This window comes from Gavialis gangeticus, unplaced genomic scaffold, assembly GCF_001723915.1.
Source record: "Gavialis gangeticus isolate Ggan-Ray unplaced genomic scaffold, GavGan_comp1, whole genome shotgun sequence".
NCBI classification, from domain to species: Eukaryota; Metazoa; Chordata; order Crocodylia; family Gavialidae; genus Gavialis; species Gavialis gangeticus.
The window spans coordinates 67,141,572-67,162,081 of record NW_017729029.1 but is presented as its reverse complement, the minus strand read 5'-3'; the positions used below and the strand labels follow the sequence as shown (position 1 = coordinate 67,162,081).

The window sequence follows — 20,510 nt, the reverse complement described above, 5'->3', positions numbered from 1 at the left end:
TTATCTAAAACAGTTTTTACAGGTTTTTTAAAATTATAATATTATTGTTTTAGCCTACTTGAAGCAAAAAGTCATACTCTAGAGACATTAAGAATAACAGCCCAGGGGGCATGATAGTGACAAAAAGGTGTGGTGTGAAATTTATTTCCTGACGAGAGGGATAGTCCTGCCAAATTTCTTGTCTGAAACTTTTTTATTTACTTTCTTTTAAACTCTGCTGTTTCAGCTGGTAAATAGAGAGAATTGGAAACTGATATCACATTCTAATCAGTCCACATTTATGATCCTACACCTTTCTTACAATTATCTTTGCTGATCAGTTCTCATTTGCATTGGCTACTGAAGTTTTAATCCTACTTGATGTGAACCTAGTTGTGTCTAGTGCAGGGTTTCACACTAGTAATCAATAAGTAATAGTAAGACAATTATCTTTAGACTGTAAGCCTTTTGGGGCAAGTGGTCCCTTTCAAGGTACCTTAACAGAGTGGGACTTGATCTTTCAGTGCTTTCAGAAGTACCATAACATAGATGTTTTCTTTTTTTTTTTTTTTTTTTTTTTTTTTTTTATTTAAAAAATGTGTATCATTTTACAAGAGCAAAATAAGGAAATTATAAATGATGGGACTGAAAAAATTTCTCATGAGTCTTTCTTACAGTATGGTGGAATAAATTCATTTTGAAATGTATATGAACTCTTGGGTTTAGAAATAAAAGGGAGGATGGTGAGGTAGCGCTGTACAGTAATAATGTGATATATTTTAAATTTAGCACCTTTCGGTGAGATTAATATATGGATATAGATGTTTATAATGTTTTCAGCTAGAGAAATACTCCCAGGATTATAAGAGATGTTCCCAGATGCATATGGGAAGGAAAAGGTACTAACAGTGATAGAACCTAGATACTTACTTCTGGCCATGATAGTTGTTAGACTTGTTTCCCAAATGCACACTGACCCAACAAGAGGTGATGCTAGGGTTTGATAAGTACTGAAGGTGTTATAGAACAGCCAGCCAAAGTCAAATGGAAGAGTAAACAAAATTAAAGCTGTTACATCAGTTCTTGATTGCAAATAGGGAAAATTTAAGAAATCAGAGGAACTAGTTACTGAATTTCAGTAGACTGAGAAGACCAAGAACTTGGATATGGGAGTCACTTGGATTTTGTCTGAGGTGCAAAAACTATCCAGAACTTGTAGGGAAGAGTACCAGATCCAACTACATAAACAAACACCTGTAAAAAAAATATTTAAAATAATGTTTATGAAGAATCAAATTAGCCAACAAGACATGAAAAAAGTTAGGCTGATAAGCAAAATTAGAAAAAAGGCTGATTATCCATATCTTAGAGGTCATGAAGTGTATGGCTTAAATGTGAATAGATTTTCCAAATTACATTAAAACAAATAGCAAAATTGTTTTTATCCACAATAAGATACTGTGCCACTGTAAAGTAAGAATGAGCTAGAAATCAAGGGTAATCTCAATATGGATTCCAAAACTAAATGAACGCTTTGCCTCAATTTTCATAAAGAATAAAAAGGGGGAAAATACATTGCAGACATAAAAAAAAGCCCTTTACTGGAAAAAAGTGATGTGTTACCTTGAGCCAGCTCTGCAGTGCCTGTAAAGATCAGGTACTTTAGTCGGGCTTTTTGGTGCTTTAAGTTAAAACTGGTTTAACAGGTATTATATTGGAGACAAAAATGCCCTGATAAAGCACCTGATCTTTGCTGAGTCCAACTAAGGGGGTGTGTGTGTGTGTACACACACACACACACACACACACACACATAAGTCTGTGCATTTTTAGGGGACTTTTTATGACTGGAAATCATTTTTGAGTTGCTAGGAATGAAATTTAGCCTGGTCACTTTACTAATTTTGGCACTTGGCCACCGTCTTTAAAAACAGTGGCCATAGATAACAAGGTGAATGTGTTGATTACTCGGTACCTATAAGGCTGATTTGTTTTTTTATAAATGACTTCTGTTGCAATAACCTACAAACTTCCTTTGTCTTTTGATGAGTAATGGCCCATTGTTTGGCAGCTCTCCGCTTTAAATGCAAAATAACAGCATTACTGTCTGCTTAGCATAGCAAAAAAATGTAGAAAAGGCATATGACTGCTATCTACTAATTCAGCAAGGATTTAAATACCAGGGCAAGAGAAGATCTTTTAAAGTTAAGTAGTAAGTCTGCATAAGGAAATTGGCATAAACTGGAAATTAGAAGATGTCTTCTAACCACCACTTCAGTACCTTTTGCACACTGTGGCCTTCCTATAGAAGTTGTGACCATCCAAAAAATCTAACTGTTTTCAGATAGAGTTTAAACTGTATAAATTGTGTAAAAGGTATAAACTGATTGGTTTATAAGAGGAATTATGATGTGCTTGTCTGTAACAGCAGAGGACAGGACTTGATGATCCAGGAAGTCCATTTGGTCTCATCGATTTAACCTCTCAGATAAGCGTCAGAATTAAACTCCACCCATTCACTCCCATTCCATTTATCTGGTTCCAGAAAGTATGCAATGAAGATGGGCTATAAGCAGTTCTGAATGGCTTTGGAGTATCTTTTAAGTATGTGCTTTTGTCTCAGGAGTGCATGCAACTAGCAGCTCCAAGGGTAAGGGGAGGAAGCAGAAGCCAGAGGAGGGACGGGGATCCTGGAAATCTCAGCAGCAGCAGTTGTGGAAGTGATTTGGAATAGAAGTGGCTTCAAGGATGGAACCTGTAGACTGCCCATTGGACAGATCTAATCTAACATGTAACACCTCTTCTGGATTCAGTGTCTTACTACTTGTAGTTTCTTAAGTAAATCCCTTATCTTCTAGTTTACTCCCCCAAAATATATTTATACACACCTGCCTTTGTTTTCAGCTTCTCTAAACTATATATATTACTTTTTGTATCTCTATGTTTCATGCCTTTATATGCTTTCTTAGAATGCTTTTATTTATTTATTTTTTTTGAATAGTGGGGAACTCCAGGATGCACGATACTGTAAATGTGCCAAACGTATATCTGGAGGAATTATCACTTAGCTATAATACTGTTTTGTAAACAACACATCTCTGTATGGTGTTTTTTTATTTTATTTGATAACATCAAACTGTAAGCTCAGACCTATTATATCTATATATTTTTTCATATTGCTCCTCTGTAACCAGCAATATCCCCCTTTTGTACTTTTGCTTGATAATCAGTATTCCTTAACATTTATCTAAATTGAATTTACTGGTATTTTTGCTCATTTTTCTGAGTATTTTCTACAGTTTCATTCTGACATTCAATGGGCATGTCTACGTGAGACACTATGCAGTAAACTAATTAGATGTGTAGGAAACATCTCACTATCTACACATGTACCCCTATTAGGCTGGAGTAAAATAATTTACTCCATAGCGGTAAATACAAGTCCTATCCCACCATGGAATAAAAAACTCTATAGCAGCGCTAGAGGGGTTGGCTGGGACATGAGGGTGCTTCAGTGCAGAGACTGCCTGCCAGCTAGTCTTGTCCTGAAGCACCTTTGTGACCCAGCCAGCACATTGAGTCAGGGGACGCAGCCTTGGGCTGGCAAGCTGAGCTCCCTTTCCTCCTCCCAGGGGCCCCCTGCCAGCCATGGCCACTCCACCCTGGCTTAATGTGCTGCAATTGCAGGAGCATGTGGAAAATTGGAAATATTTCATAAGGTAATAACATTCCGGCCATTACTTTATAGTTGTTTTTTCTAGTTCTTGTTTGCTTACATTGCATCAGTTCTATTTACAATGTATTTTCATTAGACACAGGGGAGTATTAGTACCATTATATGAAGTATTTGGTAATAGATGTTCTGAAATTCTGTGTACAATTCTGCTCACCCTTGGCCAATCAAACTGGAATAAGTCCAGATAAGAGCAAATAGTATGATCAAGGAAATGGGGAAAATCTTATGAGGAGACAAAAAGAACTTGGCAAAATAGTGATGATTTCTGTGTATAAATACTTTGAAGAGGATGGTAAATACCAGGGAAAGGAAAGAGTGTTTTAAGCTGAAGCACAATATTGGCCCAAGATCAAACAATTATCAACTGGCCATAAATAATCTGAACATTAGGTCTCCAGCCATCCAAGAACCAAGGTTCTGGAACAGCCTTTGAATAGGTTTTGTTGCCACCAAGTAACCTAACTAATGTTTAAGGCAAAGCTTCATTGTTTGATAAACAGGGCAATTTGAAGTGTTTGCATGCACTTGACTTGCTGACAAAAGACATCCCTTCCAGGATTATCCAATCGGATCGACTGCTGCAAAATCTAAAGATCGGTCATTAAAAAAAACCCCACAAATTGCTGCAGTTTCCTCATTGTTTATCATATACGTCCTTGTTACTGTGACTAGGGATAAACATTATACACAAACTGGTTTAAGTGATCAGAAACTGGTTTAAACCTGTAACAGAACAGATGTTCAGTGCGCATAAACCCATTTCAAAATGACCAAAATCAGTTTAAGATAAACCTTGTTGAATGTAGTATCAGATTTAATTGATTTTACTTAAACCAGTTTACGCAATGTCTGTCCCAGACCCCTTCCTGGTTTAAGTTATACCTGACTCCTCCAGCATCCTGGCATGCTCTCTGGGCTGGGCTCACTGCTACAGCCCAACTGGGTTGGCCCTGCCCCTCTGCTCTCGAGCCTGAGCCAAGACAGGCAGGGGCAGGATTCTAGCTAGACAGGTGTTCAATTCCCCTCTCTGTGTGCCACCAGCAGGGACCTGATCTGGGTCTGCCGGGTGCTCCCTGTTCACTGCTGCAGCAGGGGCCACTATGGCCCCTGATGCAGAGTGGGGCAGGGAGGAGGGTTAGTCTGCCCTCTACCCAATGGCAGCTGGGTCTGTCTGCCATCACTACTGTGTTCACTCCCTGTGGGGGGGATAAGTCCTCTGCTGTCTCTTCTGCCAGATGCTGGAGAGGAGGGGGAATAACCCCTTCCCCTGCCCCTGCAAGGGGCCCTGAGGGCTGGCATCTGACTATGACCCCACCCGGCTCTTGCAGTGGGAGGGGACAGGGCCCTTGGTGGGGGCAGCAGTCCCTGTCATAATGTCAGGGACTGCGAGACCCTTTCTGATGGGGAGGGAGCCCTCTGTGGGGGTGGCAGAGCTGTAGTTAACTGCACACAGCAGCACCAGGGCCACCACCACCATGGCCCACAGCAGTTTTCCTTGCCCCACAGCATGGCCCCCCCATTCCCATCAGTCACTCCCCACTCACTACTCCATTAGCTGGGCATATGCACATCCAGATGCTGCTGGCTGGGCAAATCTGGCCAGTGGTGGGGCTTTGTCTAGCCCCCAGTGGGTCCCTCAGTTCTGTTGGGCCAAGGAACAACTCCCTGGGCATGCAGCTGGGTTGGGGCTGCTCCATGGCAGAACTGCCTTTCTAGACAGCCTGGCCACAGCAGCTCGTTTGCTATTGCCACTGGCCCTAGCCCCATGATACAGCTGGAGACCAGCACACACAGCCCCAACCTGGTGCACCATGTGCCAATTCCAGGCTCACCCATCTGGGCTGAGCAGTGGTGACACAAGACAGAAACTGCTGCTCATCGCAGGGGGAAAAGTGGCTTCTCCCCCTCCCACTGCTGGCACTTCCAAGTGCAGCTGCCAGGAGCCAGCACCAGGCTTTCCTGCATCTCCACTGCATCACTGCCTTTGGGCTGCTCCGCAGGACAGTGGTAACAACAGAGCAGACACAGGGTAGCCTGCTGCCAGCTTTGGGTTGCTATAGCAGGAAGCACTGGCAGCAGGATGGCAAGGGGCCACCTTTGCCCCTGCACTGAGCAGCAGTTTCTCTCTCCTGCCACTGTTGCTCAGCCCGTATGGGTGAGCCTGGAGCTGTTGCAAGGAGCATAGGGTTGGGGCTACACATGCTGGTGCCCACCTGCACTGGGGGTTGGGGCCGGTGGCAGCAGCAAAGGAGCTGCTGTTGCTGGGCTGCCTAGAAAGGCAGTCCCACCACACAGCAGTCCCAGCCCAGCTGCATGGCCAGTGGGTGGTGCGATGGCCCAGCAGGTGGTTACTTTAAATGGAAATATCTGTGACTATGTATACTATAGTTTCTAAAATCAAATATTCTAATTAATTTATACAGTGTTCTTAAAAAGATTTTCTACTTGATGACATTTATTACTGCATGTCACATGGTAATTTCTGTTACAAAAAGTATCAATCGTATATGTATATCTCCACTGGGCAATATATTAAGCTCTCATTTATGGACGTGGCATTTGGAAAAGAGCGAATTGATATATTTTTTTTCTTGTCTAAGTAGAAGATTAATATTTCTATTCCAGAGAAAAGTGTAGCATTGAATTTTAGGCATTAACGATAACACAACAACACTTGACTTCCTAAAGCTCTTCAAGCTTATTTGATGTCCGCTACTTGAAACACTTTAGACAAAATGTAGTATCATTTTAATTGTTTCTGTTATTGAATATTGCAGTTAGTGGGCTAAAAGGAGCCAATAAAGGACCTCTGTAGGCAGTTTTCTGTAGCTGTTTTACCATAATCTGGGGCAGATCTGTATATGAAAGATTTAGTCATAGAAGAAAAGAGGTACATAACATTTTTAGAATCATTTCATTTATTTAAAAAAGTTAAAATTTTACTAACTGTCTAGAATTTGGCAGAGAAATGGTTAGCTTGGAAGGTGTTGTGAAGAACTCCTATATATGGAGAGTATCAGCCCAAACTATTCAAATTATTCACATCTTTTTATCTTTAATCCACATTCCCCATAAAATTAACCTTTTAGAATAATACATTTTACCAATCATGTTGAATAGGTTAAAGGTAGATTAAGCATTAGTTATTAATCACATTTTATTTCACTCTTTGAAAATACCAGAATGATTGAAAAAAATGTTCAGAAGATGAAATACGTGAGATTTAGGGTGTAAGTAGCCTACAGTCACTACAGCTCATGTAGAGAACCCCAGTTGGCTTTAAACTAGCTAGCTCATGCTCCTAGTAGGGTAGCCATAGTAGCTCCAGCTACCAGTATCTGCTCTATCTAGTTTAAATCAGTCTTGGGTATTGGTTACATAAACTGCAGTCACAACAATTCTGTAGATGTACCCTGACATTATTGCATGGTTTCTGCAGAAATGAATAAGGACTTTGCAGCATAGGATATATTGCTATCAAAAAGGGACAAAAAGTAGCAGAAAAGTTTCCCTGTGGGTCATGGGAGATCCACAGACATTGTGGGTTTGCTTTTACCCTGGATTATATGGTTCTTTTCTAGTGCTTTCAGCTAAATGTTTTCAGACTCTTCTCTTTACCTCTTGAGATATGTGGATGTGGCTGTAGGTAGAAGAGAACAGATCTGGAAAGAGAAATCATGCTGTGCATGATACACTCCAAATTTGTTTGTATTCTTTTCCTGGTTCAAAACAACAGTATGCATGCTGTAAATTATACCCCTTAGATTAGATGTTGGCAACGTTGTCTGGTGACAGGCTCAGGTCTGAGGTAGGCTGGCATAGGACCCAACTGCTTTCAGTGTTTCTTCCTGCTGCCCAGCCACAGTGTGGCACAAGGAGAGATCCCTTTCCTCTGAAACCCGCTTCACCCATCTGTGGTTGTGGTGGATAGAGCCCGAGCTCCACTGAATCTCCTGTTGCTTGGTGCAGTGTGGTATGTGCTGAGCATCTCATCGTTGACTGCCATTGAAGCCATGCCTTCATGGGCCAGACCCAAGGGTTCTGTGGGATGGATCCAGTGCACAGGCTGCAAATTACCATCCCTGGTCTTAGATTGATTAACCCAGCAGTCAAACCACAATTTTTACCAATCCAAATTCCAAACACTCGGTCTTTTCTGAAACTAGGCCCAGAATCTCACTAAGGCTATGGTATAATAACAGATCATGAACTTCTGGTTGAATTAGAGATGATTTAAAGAAGGAACAAGAGAAATGGGTCAGTTTTGTCAAAGAGTAACCAAAAGATAGAGGTTTAAGTAACTTTTACAAGAAAAATAATATGAAGAAGAACAACACTTTCTGTTTGTAGAATGCAGATCCTAATCCAGTTCAGGCTGGTACTTACAGTACCAGCTACTGGTGTATTGGTTTTCTAGTTGATGTTCTTGATCCCATTCATAGTGAGCAGGTGTACACATTAAATTTAAAATAAGTGTTAATTGACAATAATTTGCATCTTTGTTGGTGTTCTTAATAGGTGGTCATGGATTCTGTAAGGACATGTTGGGTCTGAACTTCTCTCTGAGTGCTTTTAGAGGTTACAGTTTGCACATGCTAAATCAATGCAGTGTTTAGAGTTAGGGTATGCTATGAGCAGTATCACATTAAAAGTTAATACCTGTGTAATGTTTACTGCTCTGAGTTGCCACTAGAGGATTGGATGAGAAGGGATGTGGCTAGGGATTTCCAAGCTCGCCTACTCTTCAGCTTTCTGGTGGCTCCCCCTCCCTTCCTTTCCCTCCTTATCTCATCCCTAGCCCCTGGGGCTTGCCCCCAGCCCCTTGGGCTCAACACTTAGCTCCCAGTAACTTACTTGCCTACAGCTCCTGGCTCTCCTCTGCTCTCTGTCACTCTAGGGCAGTAGAGTTCTGAAGGATAGATCATGCTGTTGCCAAGAACCCTGTTGCCAACTACTCTGACATCTGCTGGGAGGATCAGTCAGCCAGAAATAATCCCTTATGTAGGTTCTTAACCTGCATACAGGACCTTCACCTAATACAGAAGGTATATAATCCCACTAGGGGGAACACCTTGCTGGACTTGGTGCTGGCTATGTGGGACGCCCTGGTGGGGGATCTACAGGTACAAGGCAACCTAGGGCATAGTGACCATCAATTGATTGAATTCACTATCTGGCAAAGGGTAGGAAAAGTAACCAGCAGGGCAGAAGTGCTGGACTTCAGAAAAGATGACTTCACTATGCTTAGGAGATGACTTCACTATGATTAGGAGATTAGTTAGTGGGGCATTAAAGCTCAAGAGCATTGACAAAATGGGGGTCCAAGAAGGGTGGCCGTTCCTCAAGGAAGTGATCTTTTGGCCCTTTTCCAATCCTCTGGGACTTGTCCTGAGCACCATGAGTGCTCAACAGTTGTGCCAGCAGGTCTACTATGACTCCAGCTAATTCCCTAAGTACCCTAGGGTGAAGATCATCGGGGCCTGTTGACCTTTGGGCCTCTTTTTTCCTCACCAGGCTCTCCTGGGTTTCCCTGCTCAGCCAAGAGAGTTTCTTTGCTTTTTTGCCCCCCTTTTTGTGGACAGGGATAGTCTTTTTTTGTGCCTGCAGGATTAGTCCCTTGAGAAATGCCCACCCTTCCTGGACTCCCATCTCTGTGAGGCTATTACCAGTCAGTCCCTCCCTAACTAATTTCCTGAGTTTACCAAAGTTGGCCTATCTGAAGTCCAGCACTTCTGCCCTACTAGTTACCTTCACCACCTTTTGCCAGATAGTGAACTCTATGAATAAGTGATCACTATCCCCTAGGTTACCTTGTACCTGCATATCTTAAAAGGATTTAACATGTTGGAAGGGTAACATGTAACAGCAGCCTTATATCTGGTTATGGTTCTTCCTGTTCAGAGCTGGGACACAGAAATCCTGCAGGATAGAGGAGGTCAGTCCTGGCATACTCATAACCATTCAGCTCCTCATGTAATCATTTGCACAAGTATTAAGTGATTAAAATTGATATCAAATCAATATCATAGCAATTTGCACTCGCTGTTGGTGCAAATGACTACACAAGATAAAGGACAGTGGTGTAAAATCCTATTATTATAGCATCTCTTTCTTCCTGGATAAAGACAGAAAAACCTCCATTTTGGAGCTGTTGGTGCTACTTGTAACAATTACTGAAAATTCATTTTAAAAACATAATCAAAGTTTTGTTAACTTTTAACTTGCAAAATGAGTCTGTTCAGCTTTGAGTTGAAATTAGTATGGAGGTTGAAGTTATTTCCTATTTTCTCCTGATTATTCTGTTCAATTACATTGTTTTCATTGTGCATTACACTGATGGAAAGGCAGTTATTAAAGCTTTGTTCCACGAACCATGCATTTTTTTCCTTGCATGTGAAATGAAAAATGCAAATACCAGAAGCAATAACAAAATGGCAAAAGCTTTACTTCCCATAAAATGTGAGGTTGAAAGGCCTCCAGAGCACTTGTTTTGCTAATAACAGTTTTGAATTATTTACTTGCTTTTGCATCAAATAGATGTGTTGTGAAATTATGCGATAAAGGCGCATTTAAATTAAAGGTTAAACTACTTTTCCTTTAAAGGCTATGTGCTATATAGTTATTGTTATTTTTCATTCATGCTGAACTTCTTAGTTAAAACAGTTTTCATTAATGTTGTTCTTTTCTTCTTTACTTCTAAAAACTAACTTTGTGTTATACTTGGGAATACAGTTGTTTTGAAATGTCATAGATTGCATCATAAGCAATTGCCACTCAAATTATAAATTTGTTTAAATTTTTTTAACTGATGTGCATTTCAGAAGTTCTGCATTCCTGCCAAGGGAAGCATTACGTTTCCTTGGTGATTTGATTCTAACTATGGATAAATGATGAAAAAACCCCCAGCTGTTCTAACCTCTTTCTTTCATTTCTTATAGTGATTCAGTTTTCCTCTTAAAATCTGTCTGCATATAGAAGAATGGACTGCTAACTTTGAGATTCCTACATCTGAATGCATTGAACATGATACCCTATAATGAAATATGACTTATGTCGCATTTTGAGTAGGGTGTCTCATAATATGTGTCATAGTATGACTTGTAGATCATTTGGAAAAATGGTTGCCAGCAAATGCATATTGGACTTGATAGCTTGGGAGGCACGTTCTAGACCTTTGTCCCTCTATGCCAATTTCCTGATATTGCATATTTTGGGGCATATGCCTTAGTAATATCCCTCCCCCCTTTGCATATAAATGGAAAGTCACTGAGGATGTAATTAAATAGGATTCTTTCTTCTGAGAAACTCCCATCCTCATTGGTGTTTTTGGGTGTAAAGTTCAGTTTAGAGAAAGTTGAGACCATTGCCTTTTTCACTTGTGTTCACTCTCTTAGGAACTGTAGCAGCCACCTCTTCATTTCTTTGTGCAATTACATGTAGGTACAAGGGAGACAGGTAGGTTTCCATAGACATAAAATGAAGTGAGCAAAATAGGTAAAAACAGTAGTATTTTGTGTCAGGGTTTTCACTGCATTATACAGATGTAGATTTATTGGTTTAGTTCTGATGGAGAAAATCCCTCAGCTCTGTCTGATATGACGCATTTATTAAAAAAGCATTTTTAAACATAGGCGGCACTTAGCATGCTTACAGCCTGTTTCAAATACCAAGACTTATGTTAATTAGTTTGATAAATATGGTACAGCACAATATAATACAAGAGTAGGAAAGTAAAATGTATCATTTATCCATATTCAGTTAAAATATTCTGCAGTTGTTAGCCTATGCTTCTACTGACTTGTGTTGGGGGGAGGCAAGAGGAACTAAAAACATCTCAGCCTAGTCTTTGGCAATCCAAATGTGTGCTGAAGATGACTATGTTGAGGTATATATTTATATATTGATTTTGGTATTGATAGATATTGAATATGTAAATACTCTTAATGGTATATTTTGTAGTGGTGCACTGATACATCAGTCCATATCATATTTAGGCTAGATAGCAGGAGGTGCTACTTCACGGTCAGGGTGGCTAGGGTCTGGAACCAACTTCCAAGAGAAGTGGTGCTGGCCCCTACCCTGGGGGTCTTTAAGAGAAGGTTAGATGAACACTTTGCTGGGGTTGTTTGACCCCAGTACTCTTTCCTGCCATGGCAGGGGGTCGGACTAGATGATCTACTCAGGTCCCTTCCGACCCTAGAAACAATGAAACTATATCAGTACTGATAAAAGGGATATTGACATTATTGGCAATGAGATTTTCTTAGCTGATGTGGCCCATGATGTCACTAATAAATGACCCATGTATGCACACAGCCACAGCATGCACACAGCCAATCCAACAGCCCAGAGGGCAGTATCCAGCTGCTAAGTCTGTTGGGGGGAAGGGAAATGGGGGCAGATTGAGGCCCCTGTAGTGAAGGAGGGAGTGGGGCTGGGACAGGGGCAGGGGCAGGGGCAGGGACAGGCACTGCCTGAGCAGGATGGGGTGTGGAATGGAGCCGTGAGCAGCTTGTCTGGTGGGTGATGGGGGGGGGCGAGCGATGGCTCCTGTCACTGTGTGCCCCTCTGGGGGAGGGATGGAGGACATGACCCCCAGATCTGCGTACACAGTGAGAGCAGGCTGCTGCTGTGGGCTGCAGCTGGGGGCAGCATCAGGCTCTTCCTGGCAGGAAGGTTGGGCCAGGGCTGTGCTTGGAGCAAGTGATGGCAGCACTAGGAGGGGCTTATGGGGGGACTATGGCAAATTCTGGGATGGCTGTAGCCCACCCTATACCCCCCCCTCCCCAAGCTGGCACTGCCACCTGCCCCAAGTGCAGCCCCAGCCCATCCCCCCCTGCTGGAAGAGCCCAGTGCTGCCCCCAGCCACAGCCTACAGTGGCAGCCCACCCTTACCCTGTGCATAGCTATGGGAGGCACATGCCTCCCTTTGCCTCCCTCATGGGTGCATCCAGCAGTGAGAGCTGACCCCAGCCCTGCAACCCCTGGTTGAGCCATTCATTGCTGTGTCCCATGCCCCACCCCAGCTGGGCAGCACCTGCCCCCACCCTCCCTCACTGGGGGCCTCAATCTGAACCCCCTTGCCTCTTCCCTCCCCTCCCTTTCTTATCCCCAACAGACATATCAGCCGGCCACTGCTCTCCAAGCTGCTGGTCTTACATATTGGCAATCAGATCGGTATCAGCGGATATGGCTCATTAATAATTGGCCATTGGTTTCAGACCAAAAAATCTTTATTGGTGCACCCCTAATATTTTGGACATTTCATAAAATGGATAATGAGCTGTTCTGTTATAGTTTTCCAGTTGGGAGAAGTTGTTGTTTTTTAGTGCCAGTGATCAAATTTGTTCTGGAGTGATTTCAGCAGTCATGTTTAAAAACTCAAATATAAAAATACTACTATACTTTCACTTCTTTTATGTGTTCTCCATATTTAGTATGTTATGTATGGGAAAACTAGAAAGGAAAGTGATTTTAAATGTCATGTTTTTGTTGAAACTTTTGCCTTACACTGCTCTGTTACAAGGTAGACTCTTTGTGGTGTTACTAAGATATATCATGGTGTTTGTTTAGCATCTATCTTATTCCTGATATGCCAGAGAGAGATGTTAAACATCTGCTGCTGTCATTAACTCAACTGTAGTTTTCAGTAGTGAGCACATCTGAAAAACAGGCCCATAGAAACAGAAAACACTTGAAAATCCAGTAGGGATTTTGCCTCTTTTTTTTCTTTTTTTTTTTTTTTTGTAAGTACTTGCATATTATGAGCATCATGAAAAAAGTGGATTTTTAGGAGACTTGATAGACTGGTAGAGAGAAGATTCTGTGCTTTAGGATTGTGTATGTAATAAATATATGACCAGGGACCTAATAATATAACGTTCTCTTACTGCAGCAATATGTTGTTATTTTAATTTTCATTCTTAATAAGATGTTTGTTTAGGGACCACAGGTAGCCCATTTAAATCACCTGCGAGTTATCCTCTGTCCATATTGTAAAATATTTCCAAATATTTATCACTGAAATAATATTTTTCCACATCAGTGTATTTTACAAATATATAAATGAGTCCTAATGATGTGCCTGGAAAAGAGCTAAGTAATTGCTTTTCGTATTTTACAGACAGCTAAATAAGTAAGACAGCTAAGTAACACAAAAGGAAAAAGTGACCTGTCAATAATAATAGATAGTGTCAGAATTGGAGTTCAGTATTCCTGTTTCCAATTCCTCTGTTCAAACTACCATATTTTTCATACCCCTCTCTCTGTTAAAAAAAAAAAAAAAAAAAAAAAAAAAGTGTGTATGCATGTACGTATTATATGTTCCAAACTGATTCTGTAGATAATATTTTTTTAACTAGCTAACAATAACGATATACTATCTCACTCACCATATGAAAGATATGTCTTCATTTTTTTTCCAATTTGCAAACCTATTTGATTTTCAAATATCAGTAATTCTCTATTTCTTAGAAATCTCTGAGGCTGTTTTTCCTTTTCAAAAACTCTACTCTGTTATTCTGGTCTTTCATATCTAAATTATTGAGGCTCTCCAGTTCTGTTGGATCCTAAGTTATTTTTTGCCATTAATGTGACATACTTTTGCAAAAAAGTCATCAGGACATAGCATGACCTAACCTATGTAAATTATAACCCAACTCAGTGGGCATGTCTACACATGCTATTACTATGCATGAATAAACTCTGGAGCTTATTGCAAGTATTTATAACTCCTGTTGCAGAGTTACTTAATCTACTCTGGCCTTATAGGGATGCATGTGTAGATGTGTGACATTTACTGTGTAGCTAATTAGTCAACTGCACAGTAAATGTCTTGTATAGATGCACCCTGTTTCTCCCACTTTTTGAAATATAATTAAAGCATATATTTCATTTAAACTATAGAATGTTTCAATGGAATAATGTTTCAGTGCTTTCCTAAATTATGTCATAGATGTTTCAGCTCTTTCTTGGTGGGCACAGTGATTTGTATATGTTCTCTATAATGCATTTTAATTTCTTTTGCATTTGGAAGAGTTTTGTGCATGCACTGTTTCTTATTGTGTTCAAACATCATTATATGGAAAAGGAAATGTTTTACTCACAGAAGAAATCTGGTAAAAATTAATTAGCAGTGCCCTTGCAGTGCATAATTTGCAATCATATTTTCCTGATGGATTGTAAGTTATACATACAGACCTACCAAATTTATGGCAGAAGTGGGGTGTGCATTGGCTCCTTTAATCTTGCATGTTCCCCTGCACATGCCCCTCTCCCCCCCGGTCCCTTATTGGCAGGGAGGTCCCACTGCTCGCTGCTACTCACTCTCTGCTCACTCCTGATTGGCAAGGAGGTGAAATCCTCCATTTTAAATATTGCACCATTTTTGCCTCCCTCCACTGATTGGTGAAGGGACTCCAGCAGCCCTGGTGCTTGCCACTGATCACTGGGGAGGTAAAAATGGTGCTATATTTAAAACTGCAGTTTTTGCCTCCCCATCAATCATGAGTGACTGGGGAGTGGCCAGCTGTGAGCAGCAGGTCCCCTCTGCTAATCAGTAGGGAGGGTGGCATGCAGGGGAACCTGCAAGATTAAAAGAGCTGCCATGCACCCCACTTCCACTGCAAATTTGGTAGGTCCCTAGTTATACACATTCCTCTGAGGTTGAGATTGCATGTTACTACAATGTTAAGTGTGTTTAACATGCAAATAATTGCATATTGAAACTCATTAAAAAGTGATAAGTGCCCTCTAGATGTCATAAAGTTATGCCACTTTGGGTGACAATTATCTTTTAGCTGTACTATCCAGCTAGAGTTAAGTTACTTCTGGCAGTTCAAGTGAAATAAAACCACCAATTTGTGGTCCTCTAGTACCCCAGGAGGCACCACTCCTAGATGGACTAGATATCATCCAGGACACTGCAGCACTAGACTGACAGCTGGGGACTTCCAAGAAGCAGGTGAGCAGGAAGGAAAGGGAAAGAGGTGAAGGTGGTAAAGGGAGACAGTGGAAGAGGGGCATGGGTAAAGGAGGCAGGCATAGAGGAAGAGGCAGGAGTGGGAGAGCTTCTGGGCTGCTGCAAGATGGGGGCAGGTGGGCCTGGCAGCTCCCTGTGCCCCAGTTCAAGCCCACAGTGCTCCTGCCAGGCCCCAAAGCTGCCCAGCAGCTCCCCACGGGGGAGGGAGTGCAGGCAGCCACTGGGCAGCCATGAGTGTGCCTAGCAGGTCCTCACAGGTCCAGAAGAGTGCCAGCCCTGCAGCAATCCAACAAATCCCTGCTTCCCTCTTGCCATCTATCATAGGGAGCTGCAGGGCAGCTGTGGAGCCCAGGAGGGGCTGGATCCAGGCATGTGGAGCTGGCACAGACTTCCAGAAGCCTGGGAAAAGGCAGGAAGGGGGAACTGTTTCCCCCTGCTGCTGTCCATTGCTGCTGCTCTTGAGATGATTGTTTGGGTCAGCAGGCAATGGGTGTGGAGGAGCAGGGTGGCAGGAGTGGAGAGATTGACTGAGGGTGTGGGAACGATCTGGAGGTCAATATGTGGTAATTCAGGGGGTGGAGAGGGCAATGGGGGGGTTTTTTAAAGTGGCGTCGGTGGGTTCCTTTTCCCACCCCCCAGCCTATAATGTGGTAGAGAACCAGCAAGCAGGGCAGACTTATCTTAGCCATGCCCTGGCTTGCCAGCCCTCTAGTGGCAGATCTGAGCAGTGCCCACTGAGAGGATATTAACTCTTAACTGTGTGACTGCTTGCAGCACTTGCTATCTTTAACACAGTCGAATATTCCTTAGAGTTAGTACATGCTAATGGTAATGTATAATCTCACCCTGAGAGTTAGAAGGAGGACATTTCCATCTTTATGTACAGTGTCATCCTGATCAATAAATCATGTTTCCATTGATGTTAAAAAGGAAAGAAAGCATAGTTGCAATGAGCAGATTTGTCACTTGAGAAATCTCCATGTGTTCCTTTGTCATCATCTGAATGCAGACACATATCAGATGTGCAAGTAAATATTCAGATGAGAAGATGATGGGACCAGATGTACATGACAAGTGTTCTATCCCTGGTCAATTGATATCTCTTATTAAGTAAGACATTATTTCTATTTCAAAGACATTTATCAGCCTTTCTAGAAATTTCCATCTCTGTTTTCAGAATGTAATGTTCATGTACTCATCTTCCCTGAAAAATGTTAAATTAAACAGAAATAGTCTTCTTTTGGGTTATTTGATTTCTATAATACTGGTTCTGACAAGGTATTCATTCTGTTATTGTTTTACGTTGGCCCCTGCTGGGATTTTAGCCATATGACCTTCAGCTTCTTTATATGATTCCCCTAGAGCAGGAGTTGGGCAACATTTTCCTGCCCCTTTTGACTCAGCCCATGCTCCAAGCAACAGATGTCTGGCTCCTGGAGGGCCAAAGCCACCTGCACTTACTCTCACCACTGATCCCAGGCCACCCAAAAGCACTGTGGAGTGGCAAATTCTGTGGCAAACATGACTTTAGTAAGTCACGTGTAAGTCATTTAGTAAGTGCAAGCATGAGAGAACAGGAGGGCTGTGGAGGGAATGGGTGGTTGTTGCAGGCAGATGCTGCCTTAGATTGGATTTGACCTTTCAGTCCATAGGTTGCCAATCCCTGCATTTGAGCAAATACTTGCAAATGGTTTAAAAGTTAAAAAAAAAAAAAAATGTAAAAAAAGGTTTGTTGCAGTCCTGTCAAAATGGCACTTCAGCTTTTTCTTTAATATTTACAGTCAGGTCTCAGCAATCGAATTTTGCATCCCATGTTATTTGAGCAATCTCTAGCTTTGGACCTTTAACCTTGGCTCCCCACATATCTTTTCCGTTCTCGTGCCTACCACTATGTTTCTGACCATACTAGCATAATTTATTACTTTGGCTCTGTTTATGTTTTGTCTCAGAAGGAAAGCAAACTTGCCTTTGCCTTTATAGTATAGTTAGTGAATAAAAAGATCCATTTTGGTTTAAGAGCAGATTGAAGCACCATGTTGATCAGGCAATTAAACAACTTCATGTGTCCACCTTTGAATCCAGTCTGTCATCTATTAAACCTTGCTTCAGGAATTTATTTCATGTTAAATGCTTCTCTTCTTACAAGGTGATACTTGTCAATCAATTTAATTGAAATGTCATGCTGACCTTTTATTTGAAACAGTTTAAACTTCCTATGGTCGTTTGGAAGTTCTCTTCCCTTTGATTCAAATTAAAAACCTTAAATTACTAGCGTACAGAAACTGCATGTTAATTAACCTTCTAAAACTGCATGCTAATTAACCTTACAAACAATATATCTTACAGAGGTGGTTCAGTTGAGTCTGCCAGAAGATCAGAAAATAAGTATCACCGCAGCAACAGTAGGACAAAGTGCTGTCCTTAGTTGTGCCATTCAAGGAACCTTGAGACCTCCCATCATCTGGAAGAGGAACAATGTCATTCTAAATAACTTAGATTTGGAAGACATCAATGTAAGTAGTGAGCAACTCTAAAACAATCTGATAGCTCTTTATCAAACCCTTGCCATATAAAATAGAAAAGTGTTATTTAACAAGCTGGTGGTTGCTTCTGATAGGATATTATTAGCAAATGTTTTAGCCAGGTGTTTTTGAGTAATAAGAAAGGAGAGGAAGTAGGATAGTTATTTTTATATATGCAATCTTAAACTAAATGGAATTTGAATAATTTTCAAATCCCTGACTCCAATAGTTTTAGAATTATGAGTCCCAGTAACATTTGGATAATCAAGATCTACAAGATACATGGGTTTTGGTAAATTGGTTGTCTATGGGTCTTTTACAGCAGTGGCTTTTGAGCATCTCTGCTAACAAATGTAGATCTGCAAAAGATTAGAATTTTCATGCAATATTTTTCCATAAGCAATAAATGTAAGCAATAAAGAAAATATTCTACAAGGATAGCAATTCAGTAGCTCATAATTCATTTTAAATTAGTCTTTCAGAATCACAGTTTATCAGCTTGTTCATGGCATTTCTTCCTAATTTCTTATTATGACCTTCATGATAACAGTAGTGGTTGCAGTTTCACTCTTACTCCCATTAAAGTTTATGATAAACCTCCCAACGTTTTAATTGTGTCAGATTCAATGCTGAACAAAGGAAAGATGGAATTGTAACACAGGTAGACTGTGTGTACAAGTAGGCCTTCATCTTGATATGTTAGAAATGTTTTTAGAATTGAGCAAAGAAGACCGCATTTACAGATCCAACCAGTGTAGGAGGGCCATCAGGAAGGCCAAGGTTGGGGTTGGAGCTCAGGCTAGCGACCAGGATTAAGGACGACAAAAAGTCCTTCTTCAAATACATTAGGAGTAAGAAGTGGGGACTGGGTAATGTAGGGCCCATGCTAGACTCAAATGGTAATCTTGTGGCTACACCAGACAAGAAAGCCGAAATCTTTAACAAGTTCTTTGCCTCTGTTTTCTTGGACAGGGAACAGGACAGCTCTTCCACCACAGGTAGGGGAAATCTTGAGGATAGCACTGCCAGGCCTTGGGTCTTTGCAGAACTAGTTAGGGATCTTCTGGAAGGGCTGGATGTTTTTAAATCTGTGAGCCCTGATGCCCTCCACCCATGGGTGTTGAGGGAGCTGGTGGGGGTCATTGCTGTGCCATTGGCCCGGCTGTACGAGTGATCGTGGTCCACGGGCCAGGTACCCAGAGATTGGAAACTAGCTAATGTGGTCCCCATCTATAAGAAAGAGAGAAAGGAGGACCCAGGAAACTATAGGCCCATAAGCCTCATAAGTCTTGGGGAAAATCCTTGAAAAAATTATCAAGGAGCACATCTATGAGGGGCCAGCAGGGGAGATCATGCCCAGGGGAAATCAACATGGGTTCATCAAAGGCAGGTCCTGCCAGAGCAACCTGATGGACCTTTATGACCAGGTAACTAAATCCCTGGATGATGGTGTCACCATGGATGCAGTCTTTCTGGACTTTAAGAAGGCCTTTGATACTGTCTCTCACTCCATTCTCATTAAACTGAGCAACTGTGGCATTGATGCCTACACAGTTGGATGGATCAAAAATTGGCTGATGGGGTGCACTAAGAGAGTGGTGGAGGACGGGTCTTACTCGACCTGGTGGGATGTGAGCAGTGGGGTCTCCCAGGGCTTGGTGCTGGGGCCTACACTGTTCAACATCTTCATCAGCGACTTGGACGAGGGGGTGGAAAACACATTGTACAAGTTTGCCAATGACACCAAGATTTGGGGAGAGGTAGGCATGCTTGAAGGGAGAGAGAGGCTGCAATTAGACTTAAATTACAGAAGTGGGCAGATGGTAATAGGATGGGCTTCAGTGATGATAAATGCAGGGTGTTGCACCTGGGGAGAAGGAATCCACAGCATAAATACAAGCTGGGGAGCTCCCCCCTTGAAAGCACAGAGGCAGAGAGGGATCTTGGAGTCATTATTGACTCCAAGATGAACATGAGCCACCAATGCCAGACCGCAGCCAGCAAAGCCAACCGCACCTTCGCATGCATCCAAAGATGCATTTCAAGCCGGTCCAGAGAGGTGATACTTCCCCTCTACGCGACATTGGTCTGGCCTCTGTAGGAGTACTGTGTCCAGTTCTGGGCACCACACTTTAAGAAGGATGTGGCCTCCCTTGAGAGGGTTCAGAGGAAGGCCACCCGCTTGGTTGGAGGGCAACAGGGCAGGCCGTGTGAGGAGAGGCCGAGGGACCTGAATCTGTTCAGCTTCAGCAAGTGGAGGCTGAGGGGAGATTTGGTGGCTGCCTACAAACTC

At 42.0% G+C, this 20,510-nt stretch overlaps 1 protein-coding gene across 2 annotated transcripts in view; it reads left to right on the top strand.

The window, feature by feature from the left end:
* The window catches only part of FSTL5 (follistatin like 5), a 777,648-nt gene that overhangs the window by 537,718 nt on the left and 219,420 nt on the right, over nt 1-20,510 (top strand). For both annotated transcript variants that reach the window (XM_019521733.1, XM_019521732.1), the window contains exon 7: nt 18,042-18,208. In XM_019521733.1, the coding sequence (XP_019377278.1) occupies nt 18,042-18,208 (167 nt within the window). The remainder of the gene's footprint in view (nt 1-18,041; nt 18,209-20,510) is intronic.